At 43.2% G+C, this 24,485-nt stretch overlaps 1 protein-coding gene across 1 annotated transcript in view; it reads left to right on the top strand.

Annotated features, from left to right (window-relative positions):
* The window catches only part of LOC126256223 (sushi, von Willebrand factor type A, EGF and pentraxin domain-containing protein 1), a 559,276-nt gene that overhangs the window by 487,021 nt on the left and 47,770 nt on the right, over positions 1 to 24,485 (top strand). Inside the window, exons 8-9 of the mRNA XM_049955464.1 lie at positions 12,799 to 12,948; positions 19,849 to 20,025. Coding sequence (XP_049811421.1) covers positions 12,799 to 12,948; positions 19,849 to 20,025 — 327 coding nt within the window. The remainder of the gene's footprint in view (positions 1 to 12,798; positions 12,949 to 19,848; positions 20,026 to 24,485) is intronic.

A 24,485-nucleotide genomic window follows, 5' to 3' on the forward strand; every position in this document is an offset into this window, starting at 1 on the left:
TGACACACAGTCAACATGGGTTTAGACAACATCGTTCTTGTGAAACACAACTAGCTCTTTATTCACATGAAGCGCGGAGTGCTATTGATAAGGGATTTCAGAACGATTTCGTATTTCTGGATTTCCGGAAGGCTTTTGACACTGTACCACACAAGCGGCTCATAGTGAAATTGCGTGCTTATGGAATATCATCTTAGTTATGTGACTGGATCTGTGATTTCCTGTCAGAGAAGTCACAGTTCGTTGTAATTGACGGAAAGTCATAGAGTAAAACAGAAGTGATTTCTGGCGTTCCCCAAGGTAGTGTTACAGGCCCTTTGCTGTTCCTTATCTATATAAACGATTTGGGAGACAATTTGAGCAGCCGTCTTCGGTTGTTTGCAGATGATGCTGTCGTTTATCGACTAATAATGTGATCAGAAGATCAAAACAAACTGCAAAACGATTTAGAAGAAATATCGGAATGGTGCGAAAAGTGGCAGTTGACCTTAAATAACGAAAAGTGTGAGGTCATCCACATGAGTGGTAAAAGGAACGCGTTAAACTTCAGTTACACGATAAATCAGTCTAATCTAAAAGGCGTAAAATCAACTAAATGCCTAGGTATTACAATTACGAACAATTTAAACTGGAAGGAACGTGTAGTAAATGTTGTGGGGAAGGCTAACCAAAGACTGCGTTTCATTGGCAGGACACTTAGAAAATGTAACAGACCTACTAAGGAGACTGCCTACACTACGCTTGTCCGTCCTCTTTTAGAATACTGTTGCACGTTGTGGGATCCTCACCAGATGGGACTGACTGAGTACACCGAAAAAGTTGAAAGGCAGCACGTTTTGTATTATCGCGAAATATGGGAGAGAGTGTCACAGAAATGATACAGGATTTGGGATGGACATAATTTAAAAAAAGGCGTTTTTCGTTGCGACGGAATCTTCTCACGAAATTCCAATCACCAACTTTCTCCTCCGAATGCGAAAATATTTTGTTGACACCGACATACATAGGGAGGAGCGATCACAAAGATAAAATAAGGGAAATCAGAGCTCGTACGGAAAGATATAGGTGATCATTCTTTCCGCGCGCTATACGAGATTGGAATAATAGAGAATTGTGAAGGTGGTTCGATGAACCCTCTGCCAGGCACTTAAATGTGATTTGCAGAGTATCCATGTAGATGTAGATATAGATATTCAGATTTAGGTTATCACATGTTAGATATGCCTGCCATCATTGGCGATGATGTGGCGCAGACGAATAGCGAAATTCTGCATGACCCGCTGAAGTGTCATCGATGCTGTCGATGCCCTCCTGAATAGCTGTTTTCAGTCTAGAAAAGGTTTTGGGGTTACTGCTGTACACCGTGTCTTTAATACAGCCCCACAAAATGGGGTCGCATGTGTTCAGATCCAGAGAATACGGCGGCCAATCGAGGCCTACGCCGCCGGCCGGTGTGGCCATGCGGTTCTAGGCGCTTCAGTCTGGAACCGCGTGACCGCTACGGTCGCAGGTTCGAATCCTGCCCGGGCATGGATGTGTGTGATGTCCTTAGGTTAGTTAGGTTTAAGTAGTTCTAAGTTCTAGGAGACTGATGACCTCAGAAGTTAGGTCCCATAGTGCTCAGAGCCATTTGAACCATTTGAGGCCTACGCCAGTACCCTCTGGGCACCCCAGAGCCAGAGTGCGGTCCCCAAAGCGCCCATACCTTGTCGAAATCAGGGTCACTTTGGTTGATGACGATGAAATCATCATCCAAAACCTTCATGTATCGATTATTCCACGGCTGGACATTGCACACCATACAGTCACCCGTTGAGGGTGAAGAGACTTCTCGTTCGCGAAATGCGGATTCTCAGTTCCCCGATTGCGCCAATTTTGCTTATTGACGAACCCATGCAAATGAAACGGGGATTCGTCGCTAAACCAAACCAGGCATGCGTATACTAATTCCCATCATGCCCTGCGGCCAACTGTGCAGTTTGAATGTCGCAAAAAATGATTCAAATGGCTCTGAGCACTATGGGACTTAACATCTATGGTCATGAGTCCCCTAGAACTTAGAACTACTTAAACCTAACTAACCTAAGGACAGCACACAACACCCAGCCATCACAGGGCAGAGAAAATCCCTGACCCCGCCGGGAATCGAACCCGGGAACCCGGGCGTGGGAAGCGAGAACGCTACCGCACGACCACGAGATGCGGGCTTGAATGTCGTAACGCAAAACGTTCGGAAGTTACGACTATTTTATTTCATATCGTTAATAATTGTCACCCTCCATTAAACAACCATTCTGCTTCTCTTCTCTGAGTGCTATGGCACTCACGACTAATTGCAATAATTTCAAGTAAAGAGAGTGTCACCATTATTACGGTCATGTCGCCTCTTCGCGGTTACTCTTAACACAACCCGATATAAACACTAAGATCTACTCTCTTCTATTTACAACACGAATAATTCGTTACACATATTACTTTAGTATCGTCATTAACCCCACATCAATTAGAACAACACGGAGCGTAACACCGTCTACAGTTCATCACAAATCGACTCTAGTCGTCAGTAAACTAGGAATGACGAAAATATTAACATAATTACGCACAACAGTGTCAAGCGTTCTTCACAGTGCAATATGCTCTTTCAATACCGAATATCTGCCTCATGGCGGATCCATTGCACAGATTTTCGTCATTTTTGAGATAAATTGAAAGGTATACACACTTCCTTAAATTCTGACTTTCGGCTTCCTTGCCTTCAGTGTACGAATTTTTGTCACCGGATTTTCCTGTGCCAAGAAATCAAAAACTTTCCAGGACAGTAAATGATCGTTAGATCGCTAATTATGCTATCAAAAATGTTCAAATTTTTAACTTCTCTGTTCTAAAACACTTCGATCGATTGGTTAACAAATTTAACATCAGTCTGCTACAACGAGCTACAGACTCCAACTAAATACAGAACTTTTCTACTCTTTACACGATCTAGACATAACAGCTTCTCACAATAACTAAACCAAAACCACGCCGCGCCTTGTCACGGTCCGCGCGGCTCCCCCCGTCGGAGGTTCGAGTCCGCCCTCGGGCATGGCTGTGTGTGTCGTCGTTAGCGTAAGTTAGTTTTAAGTTAGATTAAGTAGTGTGTAAGCTTAGGGACCGATGACCTCGGCAGTTTGGTCCCATAACACCTTACCACAAATATCCAAATTTTCCTAAACCCCAACTGTTGTATCACCTTCCGCCAAGTGCGAGAGAGATCAACGACTGCATTTATAGGATATAGAGTTTAAATCATTTGCATTGCTGGCAAAGGCATTATTTAGAGTAACTAATACAGATTTATACATAAATATTGCAAAATGTAGTGGAAAATTGATTTACATTATTTCGCATTAAATGACTTCAAAATTATCCTAACCTCGTAAAATATAAGCAACAATTAATGAAGTATGATATTTTCGTATACACGGCTGTGTATGAGATTCCTATCTTACAAATGAAGCTATCGATACTCATCGGTATCAGAGAATTCACAACGTGAGTTACGCCCGATGGATCACAACAGTCCCTAGTGCACTTAGATTAAGGTGTTGTAATGGCATTAATCTGCGCAGTAGAGTCAACAGGTATTGGAATCAACCAGTGTCTTGCCATGTGATCGAATTAAATGAATTTAAATTATTGCAAAAACTTACAAAAGAGCAAGTCAGCAGCGATAATTAAACACTTTCTTCCCTTTTGCACGTGATAGTGCAGGAACTAATCAACTATACCACAAGTAACATGTTGCCAATTATTAATCTAGTAATCTGATAACATAAGGACAGGATAACGAACTGGGTTAGTGAACGCAGGATTATGAAGTTGCTTTGACTCTGTTTAAGCGGGTGGTTCAGGGAAATACGGTTCTAAATTGTGGGTACCAAATTTTAATTGCTCCAGCCATGCATTTCACCACTGTTGTGGACGCTCAGAACGAAGATATATCTCCCGTTTCATACTGTACGAGATGAGTGAATACCGCTCATTTCAATCGTGTAGGTATAAGCACGACCAGAAAAAAAACGAATAACGAATGCCATACGTAGAGCTTAAAGCGAAGTTCTTGTAACATTCGGTACTACGGAGTATCACGATTGCTCATAACTTAACTCTATATATAAATTTTTATAGTAAATTGAGATTAAATTTTTTAAATATATAAATTTACATGTTTCGTGGTAATGCTACCACACTTTCCTCTTTATTGAGAAATCGGCCGGAGACAGTGCATACGATCTGGCAAGTCACGAATGACACCAACGTTGCAACGTACGACAAAGTACGTGACTAGCTGAGTAGCACACGTGTATGACATTTGTCTCCAAGCGGCAATGAAAGGAAGCGAAAGGGCAGACTAGAGGAAAAGTAACTCGCTACCTCCGTGTTACTTTATTAAGACTTCCTATGACATACAGGAGTACGTTAATTTTCTTCCCACACGTCGAAGCAAAGCAGAACGGTAAGAATGTCGTTGTAAAAGTTTCCGAGATCAAAAGACGAAAGAAACGCTAGTATTTTCTCTGTCAGTAACACACAACTTTATTCCAACGCTCGTTCTGTTATACATGTTCGATTTGCTCGCTGTCCAAAACACTCAGAAAGCCTATTACTATGGTTGCAAAAAAAAATTGTTGACATGATTCCTTGGTTGTTGACAGTGAAACAGTAGTCTTAAATTATCTACGGCTACGGGGTCCCAAGATTCGATCGACCACACTATGACTCGAATGCATTTTTTTCATCCTGAAAGAAATAACATATTGGTTAACTACCATGAAATGTGCATCAAGTTGTCAAATTTCTTCTATTTTTTTACCCACATATTCGCTCGTGAAAATAGGAGCATATGCTCCTACATTGACGGGCGCATGCTACAAACACTCGGATTTCTTTTATTCCATTGTGCACGTACTCGCTCGTGGAAATTAGTGCGTTAGTCTTTCATTGATAGGTCTCCCGAAAGAGATTTTTTCGCAGCTGTGTGTTTTCTCAAACCTCTTAGTAAGATGAATTATATGGACTGGTTCCGTGGAACCTGCAACGTCGGAACTGATTTCGAATGATAAAAAACGCCGGCCATTGGGGCCCAGCGGTTCTAGGCGTTTCAGTCCGGAACCGCGCTGCTGCTGCAGTCGCAGGTTCCAATCCTGCCTCGGGCATGGATGTGTATGATTTCCTTAGGTTATTTAGGTTTAAGTTGTTGTAAGTCTAGGGGACTGATGACCTCAGATGTTAAGTCCCATGATGCTCAGAGCCATTTGAACCATAAACGAAAGATTCATAATAGTAAAGAGATCCTTCAATTGCTTTCCTCAGACACGATACCAGATACACTATGTGATCATACGTATCCGGACACCTGACTGAAAACTGCTTACAAGTTCGTGGCGCCCTCCATCGGTAATGTTGGAATTCAATATGGTGTTGGCCCACCCTTAGCCTTGATGACAGCTTCCACTCTTGCAAGCATACGTTCAATCAGGTGCTGGAAGGTTTCCTGAGGAATGGCAGCCCAATCTTCACGGAGTGCTGCACTGAGGATAGGTATCGATGTCGGTCGTTGAGGCCTGGCACGAAGTCGGCGTTCCAGAACATCCCAAAGATGTTCTATAGGATTCAGGACAGGGCAGTGTACAATCCAGTCCATTACAGGGATGTTATTGTCGTGTAACCACACAGCCACAGGCCGTGCATTATGAACAGGTGCTCGATCGTGTTGAAAGATGCAATCGCCATCTCCGAATTTCTGTTCAACAGTGGGAAGCAAGAAGGTGCATAAAACATCAGTGTAGGCATGTGCTGTGACAGTGCCACGCTAAACAACAAGGAGTGCAATGCCCCCCTCCATGAAGAACACGACCACACCATAACACCACCGCCTCCGAATTTTACTGTTGGCACTACACACGCTGGCAGATGACGTTAACGGGAATTAGCCATACCCACACTCTGCCATCGGATCGCCACATTGTGTACCGTAATTCGTCACTGCTCACAACGTTTTTCCACTGTTCAATCGTCCAATGTTTACGCTCCTTACACCAAGCGAAGCATCGTTTGGCATTTACCGGCGTGATGTGTGGCTTATGAGCAGCCGCTCGACCATAAAATCCAAGTTTTCTCACCTCCCGCCCAACTGTCATAGTACTTGCAGTGGGTCCTGATGCAATTTGGAATTCCTGTGTGATGGTCTGGATAGATGTCTGCCTATTACATATTACAACCCTGTTCACTGTCGGCGGTCTCTGTCAGTCAACAGACGAGGTCGGCCTGTACGCTTTTGTGCTGTATTTGTCCCGTCACGTTTCCACTTCGCTATCACATCAGAAACAGTGGACCTAGAGGTGTTTAGGAGTGTGGAAATCTCACGTACAGACGTATGACACAAGTGACACTGAATCACCTGACCACGTTCGAAGTCCGTGAGTTTCGCGGAGCGCCCGATTCTGCTCTCTCGCGATGTGTAATGACTACTGAGATCGCTGATATGGAGTACCTGGCAGCAGGTGGCAGCACAAAATACCTACAACGAGAAACGTATGTTTTTGGGGTAGTCGGGATACTTTTGATTACATAGTGTACGTCCTAGTGCGAGGCGCTCTCTCTCATTTGTCGGACATTAGTTTCTGCCCTAACAGTCTGGCTTTACACGTAAGCACCACGCTGAGCACGGCGGATGTGCATGTAGCGCACACCTCTCCTCTGGTTCTATTAACATAATTGCGTACTACGATACGATCTCGGATGTGCCAGATTGCCGAGAGCACTTCTCTCAAAGGTCAGAGAGATACCGTTAACAACCTACATAAAGGCCTTAGTAATAGCCATGCAATGTCATTAGTTGGAGGATAAAAGTTAAGCCCACCGTAATACTGCTACGCAGCTACCCAGATCTCGGTGCAGGGTCAGATTTCGTCCAGATGCACATCTTTTCAAGCGCTTTTACCGGTGCTGTTCATAAAGTCTTCCGAATTTAATAGTCGTCTCGAGACAACGACGTTTCATGTCTTCCTAAGTCTTGCACATCAAAGAAATTTCCACATTCGTTTGTATTTAATTACACCCCTCCCTCGTACTTCGTGTGAAACACACTACGAACTATTAAAACTGCTGCGTCATGAAGACAGAATTCAAGAAACGTCAAATTGGGGTGAAGAGTACTGCATACTTGGTAGTGACAATGATTAGCATTTCAGTGCAGGCGCACGAAGCACGAAGCGTTAATGCCGTCTACATTATGTACGAGGACTTGCTGAAAAGTAATGCCTCCGAATTTTTTATGTGAAAGCTTTTTAACATTTTTAAGTAGAACAAACATTATTTACATTCTAGATCTTTGTTCTTTATTTACTTTTGAGTACATCGTGGGAGCAAACAGTAATCAATGTTATTACTGATAGTTACTATTAAAATGAGTCTTGATCACAAATTTATTTATTTATTCTGTTAACCTGTTTCGACCATGCCTGTGGTCATCTTCAGACCTGCAAGTCAAATACGAAGTCTGATCAGAGGGCTACATACATTAAAGAAAATTACATAAAACTAGAAAGTTATTAAACGATGAATTACTAATGCTGTATGAGCAGGAGCCTCCTTATATACTGGAGGCTCCGCCCACTTTTGACAGAATGTTGTCGTCGCTAATCAATGGGTTAAAAGTCAAATAAAAACGTAAAATTTCGTAATTAAAAGAACAATGACAAGATTGAAAAATAAAAATACATGAAACTTAGCTGGTTCCACGGCTAATGTCAGGTAAAATACGTAAAAATATTAAAGATATTAAACAAATGAAAATCGTTTTGACAGTACATGGGTTGCCGTCTCTGGGCTTGTCGGAGAACCATTTAGAAGCTACTGGCTGCCATGGTAAGTATAGACGTCATTCCAAAGATGTGGCAGCGGGCTACTCTCCAACGGGGAGAAAGGAGACAGAGTACACGAGTTTGCATGTATAAACTAGAACATGCGACATTGCGGCTACATACGCAACTGCTGGGGATTACAGCTATTGTCCACTAATTTATGTATAGCTCTTTGGTGTAAATTTATTTTAATATTTAATCATTATTCAGGAAACGCCTGACAGTCACGTTGACATACTCACGCTTTCGACACGTTAACGAATCTGTGACGACAGTACAAGAATACAGGACATCAGGATGACGTGCGTTCTCTAAAGGCCGATTAATTATTAAAATAAATTTCTTCGAAAAAGTTAAAGAAATGAATGATAAACTGCATAATTCCGTATTAGCCCGTAAACGCGGCTCCTATGACCAAAACAGTATACAAATAGCGCGCTTTTGGTCGTAGGGAAATGACAGTGACGTTGCTCTGTGCCCAGTTTTCGTTTTACGGAGCCCGTATGCTTTTTCATGGTGGAGGAGGGATAAAGAAGAATGTAACCACATTTTCACTGGACGAACCTGTATGTTTTTTTTCCTCTGAAGCGTGCTCTATAGCACTGAACTTTTTCCAGAGTCTTCTTCTGATGGAGCACCATTTGGAACTGTATACACTGCATCACTTTAATTTTCAAGTTACACACTCCACAGCCTCACAAAACACAGCCTCGTTAGAGGCCAAATGATTCCCACCATTAGTCATTCTCACCCTGCCACTTCTCCTTTACAACAACACGGTCGTGCACTCAACTTGCGTGCGAAGCCACGGCTAGCCTTACACTCCAGCAAGCTTCGGTAGAAGTGAAAGCGAGTCGACAAATAGGAAGTGACCGTAGCACCACCGTTCTCAGACTCCGCGCTACCTTGGGAAGGAAGTGAGCCGGTATAGCTACTGGTGTATCAACGGGGCCTTGATTTGTAATGTATGCAACCCTCAATATCAGACGCGTACTCGCTCCGCTTCTGACTTCTAGTTTCTTCACTAAAGCACTGCGTCAAACTTGCCCTCACTGTTTAAAGCCATTGAACTGACACTCCCATATGAGTATGTACTTAGATACGACATACTTTCATGGAAGAATAGTCATAATTAGGAACTTGGGAACTTACTTTATTTATGCGAAATTTCATTCGTCAAGCATGGACTATATCGCGGCAAATCAGCAGCTCGTATTAATTTAATTAGCTGCAGTTAACTGCAGTAGTTCACAGTACATGATGCTTCCTATCATTTCACTACAATTATGTACGATTTTCTGAATGTCAGCAGTCGATTGACCCTTTTAAGGCAGAAGTACACTACAACATTCTATGAAATTTACTGGTTGGTCTTAGGTGCGATGAAGCCTAACAACTAAACTAAAATTTAAAAAAAAAAGCTTACAGTTGATGTAAAGACTACCTTTGTCTCTCTCTCACACACACATTTTATCATGATAAGAAAGCTCAAGCCATTCTCAATACTATCAGTTTCGTTTGACAATTTTGCACGATCAGGATTATATATTTCAGTTATGGTTTCATCTTATCGTCACAACCACTAGCGCACATATATTCAGTTATGATGTCTGTAAAAAGAAATTTCAAAGGCAAAAGGGTTATATAATGCTTTTATATGCAACATAGCAACACTCTAATGCTTTGTGAAGTTAAATCTTTATTTCACTTTCAAAAACAAACAAAATTAGTAACTTATCAACAAGTGTACTTTACTACAAATCTACCTCACTGTCCTTCGAAGATGGTTAGTGTATTCGCATTTACTTTTGTTTCTGTGAAAAAAGACTTCCAGCATTCTTGTTGCATCAGGCGTACTAGACTGTAACACTACGTGGTTATCAAGTGACTAATGATGTCTCATGTGAGAATTCAAGTTCAGAATTAAAGTCTTCTTTCAACACTTACACATAACTTTACCAACCATTAAATCAGTGCAATCCTGTGGAAATACATATTGCAAATCTTGTAAAAGCAATTGCTCCAGCCACATTTTGCTATCACTGACTTATTGTTCTAGGATGTGGCAAGCACGTATCGTATATGCCCTGTCATAATCATATGTTCTTGCAGAATGAAAGTTAAGCGTCAATGCAAAAGATCTCAAAGGTGAGCCACATTTTGTAAGAAAGAGAGAACATGTTGTCTTCGCAAATTGACGTCACAACTCTTCATTTACAGCTGATACATTGTTAAGCATTGAAGTACTCTCTCCATATACGTAGTTCTTCACCTGCAATTCCATTGCTTCAGGAGACAATTTAGCTGTTGCAGAAGCTTGATTCTATTCCTGTATTGCGTGTTTGCTTCACTTATAGTGTACAACCCTCTCTTGAAACGTGCAACAGTGTCATGAGATGGTGCTCCTGGACTGAACGAATATCTTTTAGCAACACTAAAAAATAAACACACGCATAAAATAGCCAAATTAGTAATACATGCCAAGTGTTTGTTGCACAGAAATTATTATTAGACTAATGTCTGGAGCAGTAGCTCCCAAATTAATGATAAATCTTCCAACATAATAATTTGCACAGATCAAAATAATCATATATGCACGAAAAAGAATTAATATACTGAAAATTTTAGATTAATGATTTGAGTTCTGGTCACAACGTTCACTCGCTGAATTATCTCAGACGTAAATACTGAAGTAAAATATGCAATGCGTCAACAGCAGAGGAAAACAAGTTTAACATCAAATTCTGTCAGATAAATACGTATCATACACTGAAACATACACTGAAACGCTTTGAATGTATTGCGCTATTTTTGACTGGTATGCCATATTTCTTCGTAATGTTTTGATCCGAGCTTTTCCTTGCGTTATCCGTCGTAAACATAACCGCAACGAATAGTGTATATTTAAAGCAAAAGTATTATTTTAACCAAAGCATTTACCTATTGAAAGTAACAACAAACTTTCCGCTTCTGTTTACGCATCCGTAGGTAACGCGACAACCATTTTTACAGACGTTTTCGTTTGTACAGTATTTCGCTGAATAACGCTGCAATGCTACACACGCGCTATTCACAATGTTTTGGTCTCCACAATATGGCGAATTGCTTAAGTTGCTGGCCGTACACTACCGGCGTTAGAGCATCATCTCACATCAAGCGAGATAATACCGGACACGGGAATGGCGCCGTGTTGTCTCTTCATACGAGTCCCGGTTCCCGTACAGCATCACGACGGGCGTGTCTGTGTGTGGAGCGTTGGAGGAGCTCTAATGATGGCTCATTGCATTCATCATCGCCATACGAGCCTAGTGTGTGGCATTGTGTTATAAGGTGCCAATCGACAGACAAACAATACGATCACTTTTCAACATTTCACTCGTAAGAGACTGCATTATGAGGGCTGCGACTGTTGATAAATACAAATAAAACAGCGTCTGCAATTTGAATTAATATGCTGTGAGACGACGCAGGCATTTGGATACACTTTGAATAACTTTTCTTATCAGAATGAGATTTTCACTCTACAGCGGAGTGTGCGCCGATGTGAAACTTCCTGGAAGTTTAAAACTGTGTGCCGGACCGAGACTCGAACTTTTCTTATGTCTTGGCCATACTTTTATTTTTCCAACACCAACTTATGCGTTTCGATTTCGTCATTTTCAAAGGCATTGTTATGTCAGTCATATAAAATACATTAGATACATTGTAACACGTCAACATTCTCAATCACGAGATTGAGAATGTTGACGTGATACAATGTATCTAACGAACAATTTTATGACTGATATAACACTGCCTTTGAATGTGACGGAAAGTCGTAAAGAGTAAAATGTTGTTGGAAAAATAAAAGAAGAAATGTTAGTAAAACAGTTTCTGCGTCAGTCACTTATTTATTTTGCCACTACGCGTTTCGATGGTTCAAACCATCATCTTCAGGTCGGCAACTGTTTGTTTTTGTCGTAGCTGGTGTTGGTGGAGTGAATAGACGTCTTTTCAGAGTAGCAGACCAAGGAAATTGTAGGTTATTTTGCATCTTTTGCAAATGATAAAAGTTGTTAGCTCTCAAAAGTGCCTTTTCCAAACAAACAGTTTTTAACATTAGCGAAATACGCAAAATAATTTACATTTCCCTTGGTCTGCTGCTGTGAAAAGACGCCTGTAATCTTTACCTACACCAACTATGTAAATAAAAAATTCTCCACGTGTAGATGATGGTTTGAATCATCGAAACGTAAAATAAGCAAATGACTGACGCATAAACTGTCTCATTTGTAACGATCATTTCTGGTTCGCACAGGTTGTAATCTGAACAGCAGGCGTTGCGTTTCTGACGTGTTAAGTCCATTGGATGTAGTCAGTCTTACAGGTTTCTTTCAACAGTACAAAGAAGGAGCGAATGTTGCCCGTTCTGTCCTAACCTACCTCTATACAGGACATGTTCGACCCTGGTCCTGGTGAGCACCTTCTCTCACCTACTGACAACGTCGTGTCACGGTTTTACGGGAGACCGGCGCGCCATCTTTCGCCAGCCGCTTCATTCTGTGAACTATAGCAAAGAACTGCAGCTGCGGGGAATAACGTACCCGTTACTGCCATTCAAGCTCAGTTTTATTCGGTACTCAGCTGGGTTGGAGAAGGTGCTGCTGCTATAATTGGCAGCTTTGTGTGCTAAAATTGCGGAACCTGTATACCTCCAAATCATCTACCAATTTAATCGTGAATTCTTCCCAACTATACTGTACATGCACAATGAGTAAAATGTGATTTGTGATCGATCATGATGTTGCAGTTTTAACTACAGCAGTGTATATGAGTGTACAGCTGAGTGGAGTGTGCTCGGGTGAAATAAAAGCATTGTCCAGTTCAATGACGCCAGGTTCCGTTGTTGCAGGCGAGGTGATCGAGCGGCCGGCGTGGGGCAAGGACCAGCCCAACAACTACAACGGCGAGCAGAACTGCGTGGTGCTGGACGGCGGCCGCGGCTGGCTGTGGAACGACGTGGGCTGCAACCTCGACTACCTGCACTGGATCTGCCAGCACAGTGAGTGCCGCCCGAAGGGTATCGTGTTGTACACTATGAGCTGCACTTTTATAGTTCATCACCAGAGCAATTTATTGTGTATATGTACATCAAATGATGTATCTGTTAAGTATGAGGATTGGACCTTTAATAGTGGCAACTAGGCATTTACAATTTATGCAAAAGAATTATGTTTCTCAAAACTTTACTTTCCTTCAAAGTGGCATTCTGTATAAGCTGGTGCCAGTGATGTGGAAGTCGTAGCATACCTTGTTGTGTGGTGAAAATATAGTAATGAGAGAGTACTCGATCCACAACAAACTTTATTTTGTCGTTCAAAAATGGTTCAAATGGCTCTGAGCACTATGGGACTCAACTGCTGTGGTCATAAGTCCCCTAGAACTTAGAACTACTTAAACCTAACTAACCTAAGGACAGCACACAACACCCAGCCATCACGAGGCAGAGAAAATCCCTGACCCCGCCGGGAATCGAACCCGGGAACCCGGGCGTGGGAAGCGAGAACGCTACCGCACGACCACGAGATGCGGGCTATTTTGTCGTCACAGGACTATTAGGTTGGTGCATAAGTTCGTGGTGTTTTTGTTTTGCAAGTGCATATTGTCATTTGTAGATAGTGAGTGAAACTGAGGACGCTAGAAAATGGAGTGACAAGTGGAGAAATCGTAACACTTCCGACCTATTCTTCTGTTTGAGCTCAATACAGGGGAGACAGCAGCGAGAAACATTTACACCGTGCAGATAATGCCATTGGAGAAAGCACGGCAAGAAAATGGTTTTCCCGTTTTGAGGAGGATCGTTTTGATATTAGTGACTCTCCACGTTCAGGAAGACCTTCGGGCTTTGATGGAGATCGTTTAAATGCGTTAATTAACAATGATCCACGGCGGGTGGCCGTATGTGCATTTCTGCTTGTCCGTCATCAAATGGCTCGTGAGAAACACCGACCATTCCCATACTGTATCATTACTGGTGACGATAAATGGTGTCTTTATGCTACCATAAAGAAAGGAAAGGAACGGCTAACCCCAAACAAAGCATCCACAAAAGATAATGTTATGCATCTGGTGGAACAGCGACGGTGTGGTGAACTACGAATTGCTTCCCTAAAGTGTAATCATCGCTGCTGGCATTTATTGTCAACAACTGAGAAGGCTTGCAGGCGCAGTTCAAGAACAATCACGAGGAATACTGCGCAAAGTGATTCTATTCCACGATAACGCCCACCCGCATCTTGCTAGACTGACAAAAAACACTGTACAGGAGTTTGGTTGGGAAGTCATTCCACCCCCAAACCCCCCCCTTATTTACATGATGTTGCGCCTTCAGGTTTTCTTTTCCGCTCGCTATCGAACAGCCTTCAAGGAACCTCCTTCTCGGATGAAAATGCGCTCCGAACATGGCTCCACGAGTTCCTCATCTCAAAACACGTGATTTCTACACTCGCGGAATCGTAAAGTTACCCCAATGTTGGCAGACTGTTGAAAATATTGAAGAATAATATACTCGTATTATTGATGACTAAAGTCTCTGTTATGTGTATCTGCTGTGTTTATTCAGTTTATAGAAAATCGCTATAAACTTATCCACCAACCCAGCGTATATCAACAAGTCAGAGATACTCCTCAAGAACAAACAGATAGTCTCTTTCACTCGTAGCAAGTATCTGGTTCCACAACACACCTTCAGCAGCGCCAGTTGTGTTGATAACTCGAGTGAAGCCGTACTTTTCCGGACGAATCTCTGTAACAGTTCTGCAGCGAATGCCATGAAGTGCTTCGACCAATTTAGGAAGCAAGCTGAAGCCACAAGGACTTAAGTTCAGAAAGTGTGGTAGACGGTGCAACGCTTTCCAGTCCCAACGATCGAACAAATAAACCACAACTTGAGCCACATGCTTGCTGCAAATATAAAATAAACAGTTTAGAAAAATTTGGAAATTTTTGGTAAATGCTATGGGACCAAACTGCTGAAGTCATCGGTCCCTAGACTTACACACTACTTAAACTAACGTAGACTAACTTACGCTAAGGACGACACACACACCCATGCCCAAGGGAGGACTCGAACCTCTGACGGGAGGAGCCACCCGAACCGTGACAAGGCGCTTCAGACCGTACGGCTCTCCCGTGTGGCAACAGTTTAAAGAAAGAAGCGGCGACACTTCCTGCTGGACCCGCCCAGCATTTCGCAGGACAATGCTCGGGCGCAAATGGCGCAAGTTGTGACCTTGCTTGTTCGATCGTGGGCACTGGGAAGTTCTGTACTACTCACATCACTCCCCGAACTGAAGCCCTTGTGGCTTCAGCTTGAATCCTGAATTGAAGGAAGCACCTCATGGTATTCGCTTCACAACTGTTACAGAGATTCACAGTCAGTAAGCCACTCCACTCGAACGATCAAAACAACTGGCGCTGCTAAGGGTATCATAAGACTTCCAGATCGCTGATATACTGCACGTTGGTGACTACTTCGAAGGGGAGCAAACTTTGAAACATGTATCTCTTTTTTATAAGATGTAAATAAATAGTTGCCGCTATTGAAGTTCCAAACCTCGCATAAAATCTTTATGATCATTAAAAATGATGTGGATCTCTGCGGTTGTTGTGTGTACATGTTATAACTGACAGAGCTAAACGGCAACACTTCCTGGTTGTATAGGACTCTATTGTAGGTATACATGTAGGTAGAGATGTGCACACTATGTACTGAGGAGGCAAAACAGTATGACCTCCTGCTTAAAAGCTTGTTTGTCCGTCTTTGGAACGAAATACAGCACTCATTCTGCGTATCAAGGATCCTACAGTTTGTTGGTAGGTTCTTGGAGGTATGTCGCATTAAATGTCTCCACGCAGGTCATGTAATTCGCGTAAATAATGGCCCGCTGATTTGCGTACTCAGTGATGGCACCCGATAGCGAGTCAGATGGGTTCCATAGGATTTACATCAGGCTAATTTGGTTGCCGAGACATCATCTTGAGTTCACTATAATGCTCCTCAAACCACTTTTCCACGATTCTGGCTCCGAGACACGGTTAATTATACGGCTGAAAGATGGCATCGCCGTCGGGGCAGACATGAAGCATGAAGGGATGCAGGTGGTTGGCAGCTGTCAGCGTGTCTTCGATTACTACCACAGGTCCCACGCAAATGCAGGAGAATGTCTCCCTTAGCATAATACTGCTCCCACCAGCCTGCATCCGTGGCTCGCTGCACGTTTCGAGCCGCCGTTCATCACGATGACGGCGTTTGTGGAGACGACCGTCGACCGTGTGTAGTAAAAATGTGATTCACCCGAAGAGCGGGCAGGTTTCCAGTAATCGACGGTCGAATCTCGATGGTCCCGTGCCCACTGCAGTCGTAACTGACGATATCGTTGGGTCAACATGTGAACACGTATGGGTGGTCTGCTGCGGAGCTCCATTTACGATGAACGGTGTGCTCCGAAACACTTGTTCGTGCATCAGCATTGCGCTCTTTCAGCAGAAACGCCACCATCCGTCCTACTTTACAGAGCAGACAAGCCTCCAGACCCCGCGTTCTCTGAAGAATCGTGGACGTCTAACCATTTAGTGCCTAGTGTAGTTTCACTGACCCACCTCTTTCCGCAGATCCTCATGACAGTAGCACGTGAATATTCGACCAGTTTCGCCATTTTCGAAATACTCGTTCACAGGCTCAGCGTAACATTAATCTACCCTTGTCAAAGACGCTTATCCATGGATTTCCCCATTTGTACCCCATATCTTCGCTAGGGTGGTCCCTCTTGCGTGTGTGCTCTGCTTTATACTTTTGTTACCGCATCACGTGTCCGCAACGCTACCAGGTGGCATCCAACGTCGCTGTGGGCAGCGGTCATTATGTTTTGCCTTATCAATGTATGCCACTGATGATGGGCTGTATGCCCGTACATCAGTTTGACAAACAAGTAGTTTTTAAGAGCAGGTCATGGTGTACATCAAACTGTGCTTTACCGAAAGATATATTCTCTTCTTCTGTGTGTGAGGAAGTTACCCTGAAAGTTTGGAGATAACCCTGAAAGTTTGGAGGTAGACCTACATCATTGTCACACTACACCAACTATATTTATCACAATGACTGCTAAGATGTCTGTTCCTCAACTTATGTTTCTCTTGAGAATTTCGTCACCCACTTAATATTTAGAAGCAAGAATTTTTGTAGCAATCTCTACTTGCACTGGTCGCACTCGGCCAGATATCTCACTTGCTACATTTGAGCATCTGTGGCTTTATTCCTTCACAGCCAGGTCGGCGCACAATACTCACTTGTAGCAGACGCAAAAATGTGACCTGCTGAGATGGCAGTCACCGTACCCAAACCTGTGGGTGTCAGCCTCGCGCACTGCCCACGCCGCGCGTTCACCTTTGCACGGTATTGCGCAGTTGAGCGACGCCCAGCCAACAGCCTCTGCCTCGTCGTACAAGCGTGTAGCACAGAATTACGTCACGTTTAGTCTATCCCGGAAATTTAGAGAGGAAAATGCAATTATGGTCAGTAATTTTCGATGCGTTAATAGTCCGTTTCTAAGTGGCACATAACGGTTTCTGATAAGCCTTAAGTTTTTCACCATTGTTGTTGTTCCTGCGACCTTCAATCTGAAGACTGTCTGGATGCATCTCTCCATGCTAGACCAATCTATAGAAGCCTCTTCATATTCTAATAACAAGTATAACTTACGTTCATTTGAACCTGCTTACTGTATTCATACCTGGATCGACCTCCAGAAGTTTTTTCCTCGCATATTTCTCTCCACTACCAAACTGACTAATTCTTGATGTCTCAGGGTGTTTCCTATCCATCGATCCCTTCTTTTAGTGAAATTGTGCCATAAATTTCTTTTTTCACATCTACATTCATTTCCTATTTATTACTAATTAATCTTCAGCATTCTTCTGTAGCACCACGTTTCAAAAACTTCTATTTTCATCTTGCCTGAACTAATTAAGTCCATGTTTCACATACATGCAAGGCTACACTCCAGACAAATACCTAAAGAAATGACTTCCTGTCGCTTAAATTTGTATTTGATGTTAGCAAATTTCTCTTTTTCAGACGTGCTTTTCTTGCTATTGCTAGTCTGCATTTTATATTCTCTCGAATTTGGGCATCATTGCTTACTTTGCTGTCGATTAGCAAAACGGGTCTAATACTGTTAGTGACTCATTTACTTAAAATTATCTAAAAAAACTGTTACTTTCGAGGTGACAAAACCGCAAATGAAATATTATGTCAAATTAAATAATGCAAATGTTTGATATTGTGCATTTGTAGCAATGACATTTCCGCATTCGTACTCACGCTTTAAGAAAATTAACATTTCCTTTGAGAATTTCAAAATTAAAATACCTGTTTATAAGCTGCTATTTATTCGGTTCTGATGTGTGTTTTGCAGCATTCCGCACCATTTTGGAATATCGACACGTTAATCAATGTTCTACGATGCCATCACAAGCAAGAGGAGATGGGTCTAATACCAACGAATTTGATAAATATAAAAACTGTCGTAGTCTTTATCTGCCATTTAAGGCCAATGTCCTCTCTCAGTATACAAATTCAACACCGAAAAAGAACAACTGCGTGTTAACTCATGTTAGCTGGTACACAGCGGTAACAGGACCACTGCAGTGTGCTTGGAAGTTTGAAAAGTTTGATGAGGTGCTAGCAGACGTAAAGCCGTGAAGGCAGGCCGTGAGTCGCGCCTGGTTCAGTGGTAAGAGCACTTGCCCTCGATAGGCAAATATTCCGGTCCGATTCCCGGTCCAGCACACAGGAAGTTTCACTGCTGTGTGTTCTTTAAGACTATCTCGGCGTACCGAATATTGCTGAGGCTCTCGATTGTACACTACAAGGTGTCGCTGAAGCTGAAATAATCCTGGTGAATTTTCGCACTATCCGAGTAACGCCTTAAGTCCAAGAGCTTCAGCTACATAATAATGAGACTTTTTATAGAATAAAAATCCGCTTAAAGCTTCGAAATCGGTCCTGGAATACATTGAGAAAAATTGCTAGCAACTGAAACGTATTTTTGTTTGTATAAACATGTTCCTCAGTTGCCAGTAATTTTTCGTAATTTATTCCATGAGGGGATTCGAAGCTTGAAGCTTCATACTCAGGTGCCACCAACTGCGAACGAGAGGAGGGCCTACTAACGTACAAGTGCTCTGGGGTTCACATACCGGCCGGCCGGAGTGGCCGAGCGGTTCTAGGCGCTACAGTCTGGAACCGCGCGACCGCTACGGTCGCAGGTTCGAATCCTGCCTCGGGCATGGATGTGTGTGATGTCCTTAGGGTAGTTAGGTTTAAGTAGTTCTAAGTTCTAGGGGACTGATGACCTCAGAAGTTAAGTCCCATAGTGCTCAGAACCATTTGAACCATTTTTGACATACCAAAATGATAGCTACAGTTCTGGGAAGTGGTGTACTCACATAATTACGAGAACATAAATACGCGGTGATCAGGCCAGTCAATCATGGGGAATCACACCCACCTCAAACAAACGCATCGCCCTCCAATACCACGCATTTGTTTGACGTCGGGTGATTCCCCATGACTGACGGGCCCGCGGCATATTTACGTTCCCATAATTATGTTAGTACCCTACTTTCCACAACTGTACCTCTGACTTTAGTATGTCAACCACACAGTACTTGCACATTAGTAGCCCCTCGTCCTGTTAGCAGCTGCTGGCACCTAAAAATGAAGCTTAAAGTTTCGAAACCAGTTCAGAAACTGAAGCGTATTTTTATTCTACAAACATGTTCCTCAGTTGCGGATGTTCATCTGATAAAATATTCCGTAATAATGAGATAGTACTGTCTTGAAACACACCTTCGGGTGGGGGACCACTGTTTCTCACGAGCCTTGTCGCTTCTTTGACAGCTCCGTCGACGTGCGGCAGCCCCGACAAGCTGCTGAACACGACCATCGAGGGCGACCAGCAGAGCGTGGGCTCGACTATCACGTACCGCTGCCCGGAGGGACACCGGCTGGTGGGCAACGGCACGCGCCTCTGCGCCCAGGACGGCTTCTGGACGGGCACCGCGCCCGCCTGCCAGTGTGAGTACACCAGCTCCACCCATCTCACTGCTTTTGGTCGGGCGACAGTTGATTTTCTTACGAAAACTAAATGAGAGACGACATTTGTTATCAGATTTGCAAAAGTTACTGGACAGCACATACAGGGTGAAAAGTATTTAAACCGACGAACTCTGGGAGGTTGTAGGGGACATCAAAACAAATATTTTTCCCTGATGTAATTTTTTCCTATGAGGAGTATTTAAACCGGTAGAGGAAGATTTCTCTGGCGGCAAATTAATTAAACCAACAAACACTTTTCCATTTTTTTATGACCAAGAGACGACACGTTAAAATGGTTCAAATGGCTCTGAGCACTATGGGACTCAACTGCTGAGGTCATTAGTCCCCTAGAACTTAGAACTAGTTAAACCTAACTAACCTAAGGACATCACAAACATCCATGCCCGAGGCAGGATTCGAACCTGCGACCGTAGCGGTCTTGCGGTTCCAGACTGCAGCGCCTTTAACCGCACGGCCACTTCGGCCGGCTAACACGTTAACACAACCCAATTTCAATTACAGTAGATTTTCAAAAATGCCTCCATTGACACCTAAACAAAGGTTACACCGTCGGATCACGTTCTGTCTGACACGGGCAAAAACCCCAGGAGTATCCTGAATTGTTCCTGCTGCTGCTACTATCCGGGCAACCAGATCCTCTTCTGATGCAACAGGAGTTGCGTAAACAAGGTTGCGCATCTCTCCCCACACAAAAAAGTCCAGAGGGGACATATCTGGGGATCGAGCAGCAAATCCACGTTGCTGGGAACCGTCGGTCCAGGAATCGACGCACACGACGACTGAAATGTGCCGGCGCCCTGTCATGTTGGAACCACATGCTTTGTCTTGTAGGGAGCGGGACGTCTTCCAACAATTCTGGCAATGTTCTGACGAGAAAATTTTAATAGTGCCTGCCATTTAATGGCCTAGGTAGCAGATACGGTCCAATTAAAAAGTCACCAACAACACCGACCCACACATTAACGAAGAACCGCACTTGATGAGCGCTAGTAACTGTGGCATGTGGGTTATTCTCACTCCAAACATGCGAATTGTGCATGTTGAAGACTCCATTACGCCCTAACGTTGCTTTATCGGTAAACAACACAGAGGATGGAAATTTAGGATACATTTCACACTGTTCCAGGTACCACTGCGAAAACTGTGCTCTGGGTGGATAATCAACTGGTTCCAGGTTGTGGACACGCTGTAAGTGAAATGGACGTGACAATTGCTCTCGAAGGACTGTCCTTACATTCGTCTGATTAGTCCCCATGTTACGTGCAATTGCACGAGTGCTGATTGAAGGATCCCGCTCCACATGCTGCAAGACAGCTTCCTCAGATTTCAGCGTTCTTACCGTGCGACGGCGTCCCTGTCCAGGTAATCTGCTAAATGACCGGGTCTCACGCATACGTTGATACGTACACAGCAGCAAAGGTCGTATGATGCGAGATACGGCAATTAGGATATTGTTGTTGATAAACCCGCTTTGCAGCTCGTCCGTTGTGGTACGCACCAACCATATCAGTGTACTCACTCCAGGTGTATCGCTCCATTAGTAAACAGAGACAATGCACTACTACACTGGTGGACAGTAGTTGCCTACAACTGGCGCGTAAAACGGCCTTCGCCGGTTTAAATAATCCTCATAGGAAAAAATTACATCAGGGAAAAATATTTGTTTTAATATCCCCTACAACCACCCAGAGTTTGTCGGTTTAAATACTTTTCACCCTGTATAATTTATTCGTCAATCACGTTTTTAGGATCAGTTAGGGAAGAGTGTTGTATTTTGATGATAATGTACCTAGCAATAAGTGATGTTTCTTGGTCGGTGTTTCAATATAGTGATCGACTTCAGAATCACATGAAAGAATGCGCACTAGACACCGCCGTAAGTAGTTCCTGACATTTTGTAGTGTTCCTTTTATTTTACTTTTCTTTTAAGACGTGAAGTAGTGCTTAGTGCAGCATTTGTAAATATGTTGAGTCTGCACTTCTTAAGTTCTGTATAATATATTAGAGCTATTTGGAAAATACTGTTAATTCTTCAGCTTCAGTATTTTAAGGTGAGTAAAACTTGATATATTTTAAAACTATACAGGGTGAATCACCTAAAACTTGCACCGCAAATATTGCGAAAATTGAAAGTGCTGTTGATGTGTGGTTTTCACAGAATGGGGCTTGTATTGTTAGCCAATCGGGCCGGCCACTATGGCCGAGCGGTTCTAGGCGCTTCAGTCCGGAACTGCGCTGCTGCTGCTGCACTCCCAGGTTCGAATCCTGCCTCGGGCAGGGATGTGTGTGATGTCCTTAGGGTGTTGTTGTTGTGGTCTTCAGTCCTGAGACTGGTTTGATGCAGCTCTCAATGCTACTCTATCCTGTGCAAGCTTCTTCATCTCCCAGTACTTACTGCAACCGACATCGTTCTGAATCTACTTAGTGTATTCATCTCTTGGTCTCCCTCTATGATTTTTACCCTCCACGCTGCCCTCCAATGCTAAATTAGTGATCCCTTAATGCCTCAGAACATGTCCCACCAACCGGTCCCTTCTTCTTGTCAAGTCTTGCCACAAAGGTTAGTTAGGTTTAAGTAGTTCTAAGTCTAGGGGACTAATGAACTCAGATGTTAAGTCCCGTAGTGCTTAGAACCATTTGAACCATTTTGTTAGCCAATCAACAGATTGTAATAATAGTTAGAAAGTGTATTTTTTGTGCAAATATACACTTTTTTAAATGGAACAATGCCTATTGACACTAACGAACTAAAAGTAGGTAAATTAGAATGTCAGTGGTGTATGTTTCAAGATTCTAGTGCGAAAGTCGTTTACGAGATATCGTATTTTGAAAAGTTTCCACACTGGCATTTATTTATGCCATTCAGTCTGCGTGGTTGCTAGGCACGACATTGTTATTTTTGTTACTGTGTGCTTGTGTGTTCCTTGAGTGCATGGCGACTTGCTAGTCAGTTAGTTTGTGGCAGTCCAAGCAATAGGTCGTGGGTGGATAATAGGATTTACCAACGCAGAAAAATCCAACTTGCTCATGGCGTAAGGAGAGAGTAGGAAAAATGCAGTTAGTTCGTATACGGTGTATGTGGCAAGATATCCCAACAGACGTCAACCATCTCGGCAGTTATTTAGCAACCTTTTCAACCATTTATGTGAAAGTGGTAATATAACATCTAGACAATGTAACAGATGGAAACGAGTGACGACAGAAGAGGGGCAAATTAATGTTCTTGCTACTATTGCAACTGATCCGCGCGTTAGGTCCCGTGGCATGAGTCAGGCAAGTGTCCTATCCATTCTCCATTGACACAGGTTCCATCCCATCACGTCTTTGACCGTCCAAAGCTACATGGAACGATTACAAGAATCGTGTTAACTTTTATACATGGGCATTAAGACAGGATACTCCAGGTGTATCACGCATCTTATTTAGTGATGAAGCCACGTTCACCAATCACGGCCAGGTAAACCTTCGAAACATGCTCTATTGGTCTGTTGACAATCCCCGTTGGCTTCGTCAGGTGGAACGGCAGCGTCCATGGAGTGTGAACCATCAGCTCACAGGCGAAATACTGAACGCGCACAAGTACCACAGCCTCCTAACAGACCATCTTCCTCTGCAGACTAGGACGAACATGTGATACCAACATGATGGCTGTCCAGACCATGGTGCACGAAGTGCTACAGGATGTGTTCACGAATTGGTTCCACGTCGTTTGGACGCAGAGGACCTTGACCGGCCCGTTCCCCTGATTTGACGCCTGTAGACTTTTACCTGCGGGGAAAATTAAAACTCGCTGTCTGCAAGTACATAGTAACTACACACATGAAATGCAACGATGTATTGTTGCAGCCTGCTCGGACATCTCCATTGAAGTGCTAGCAAGTGTGCAGCAGTCGTTCTGTTCCAGATTGGAAGCGTGTATTGTCTCTACCAGTGGTCATTTTGAACACAACCTGTTATGGTCAATTGTCTCGCTACTGACCAGAATCCAAACAACTAGTGTATGCACTTGTGCTGTTCTTTAGTGTGTGCTAACACAGGTATTACACAAATGTCGGTGTAGGAACTTTTCAAAATTCGATATCGCGTAAAGGACTCGCACTAGAATCCTTCAACGAACACCATTGACATTTTAATTTACCCTACTTTTAGTTTGTTAACGACAGTTGGCATTGTTCGAAGCATTATTACAATATGTTGATTGCCTATTAAGACGAGCTCCTAACTACCAATCCATTCTATGAAAACCGCACATCAATAGCATTTTCCATTTGAGCAATCTTTGCGGTGAAAGTTTTAACAGATTCACCCTGTACAACGTGTGGACGGTTAAGCCATACTTCGGTCTACATCTACATCTATTTCAACATCTATACTCTGAAAACCATCGTAAAAATGCATGGAAGAGGTCACATCACATT

Source organism: Schistocerca nitens, chromosome 1 (assembly GCF_023898315.1).
Source record: "Schistocerca nitens isolate TAMUIC-IGC-003100 chromosome 1, iqSchNite1.1, whole genome shotgun sequence".
Lineage (NCBI taxonomy): Eukaryota > Metazoa > Arthropoda > Insecta > Orthoptera > Acrididae > Schistocerca > Schistocerca nitens.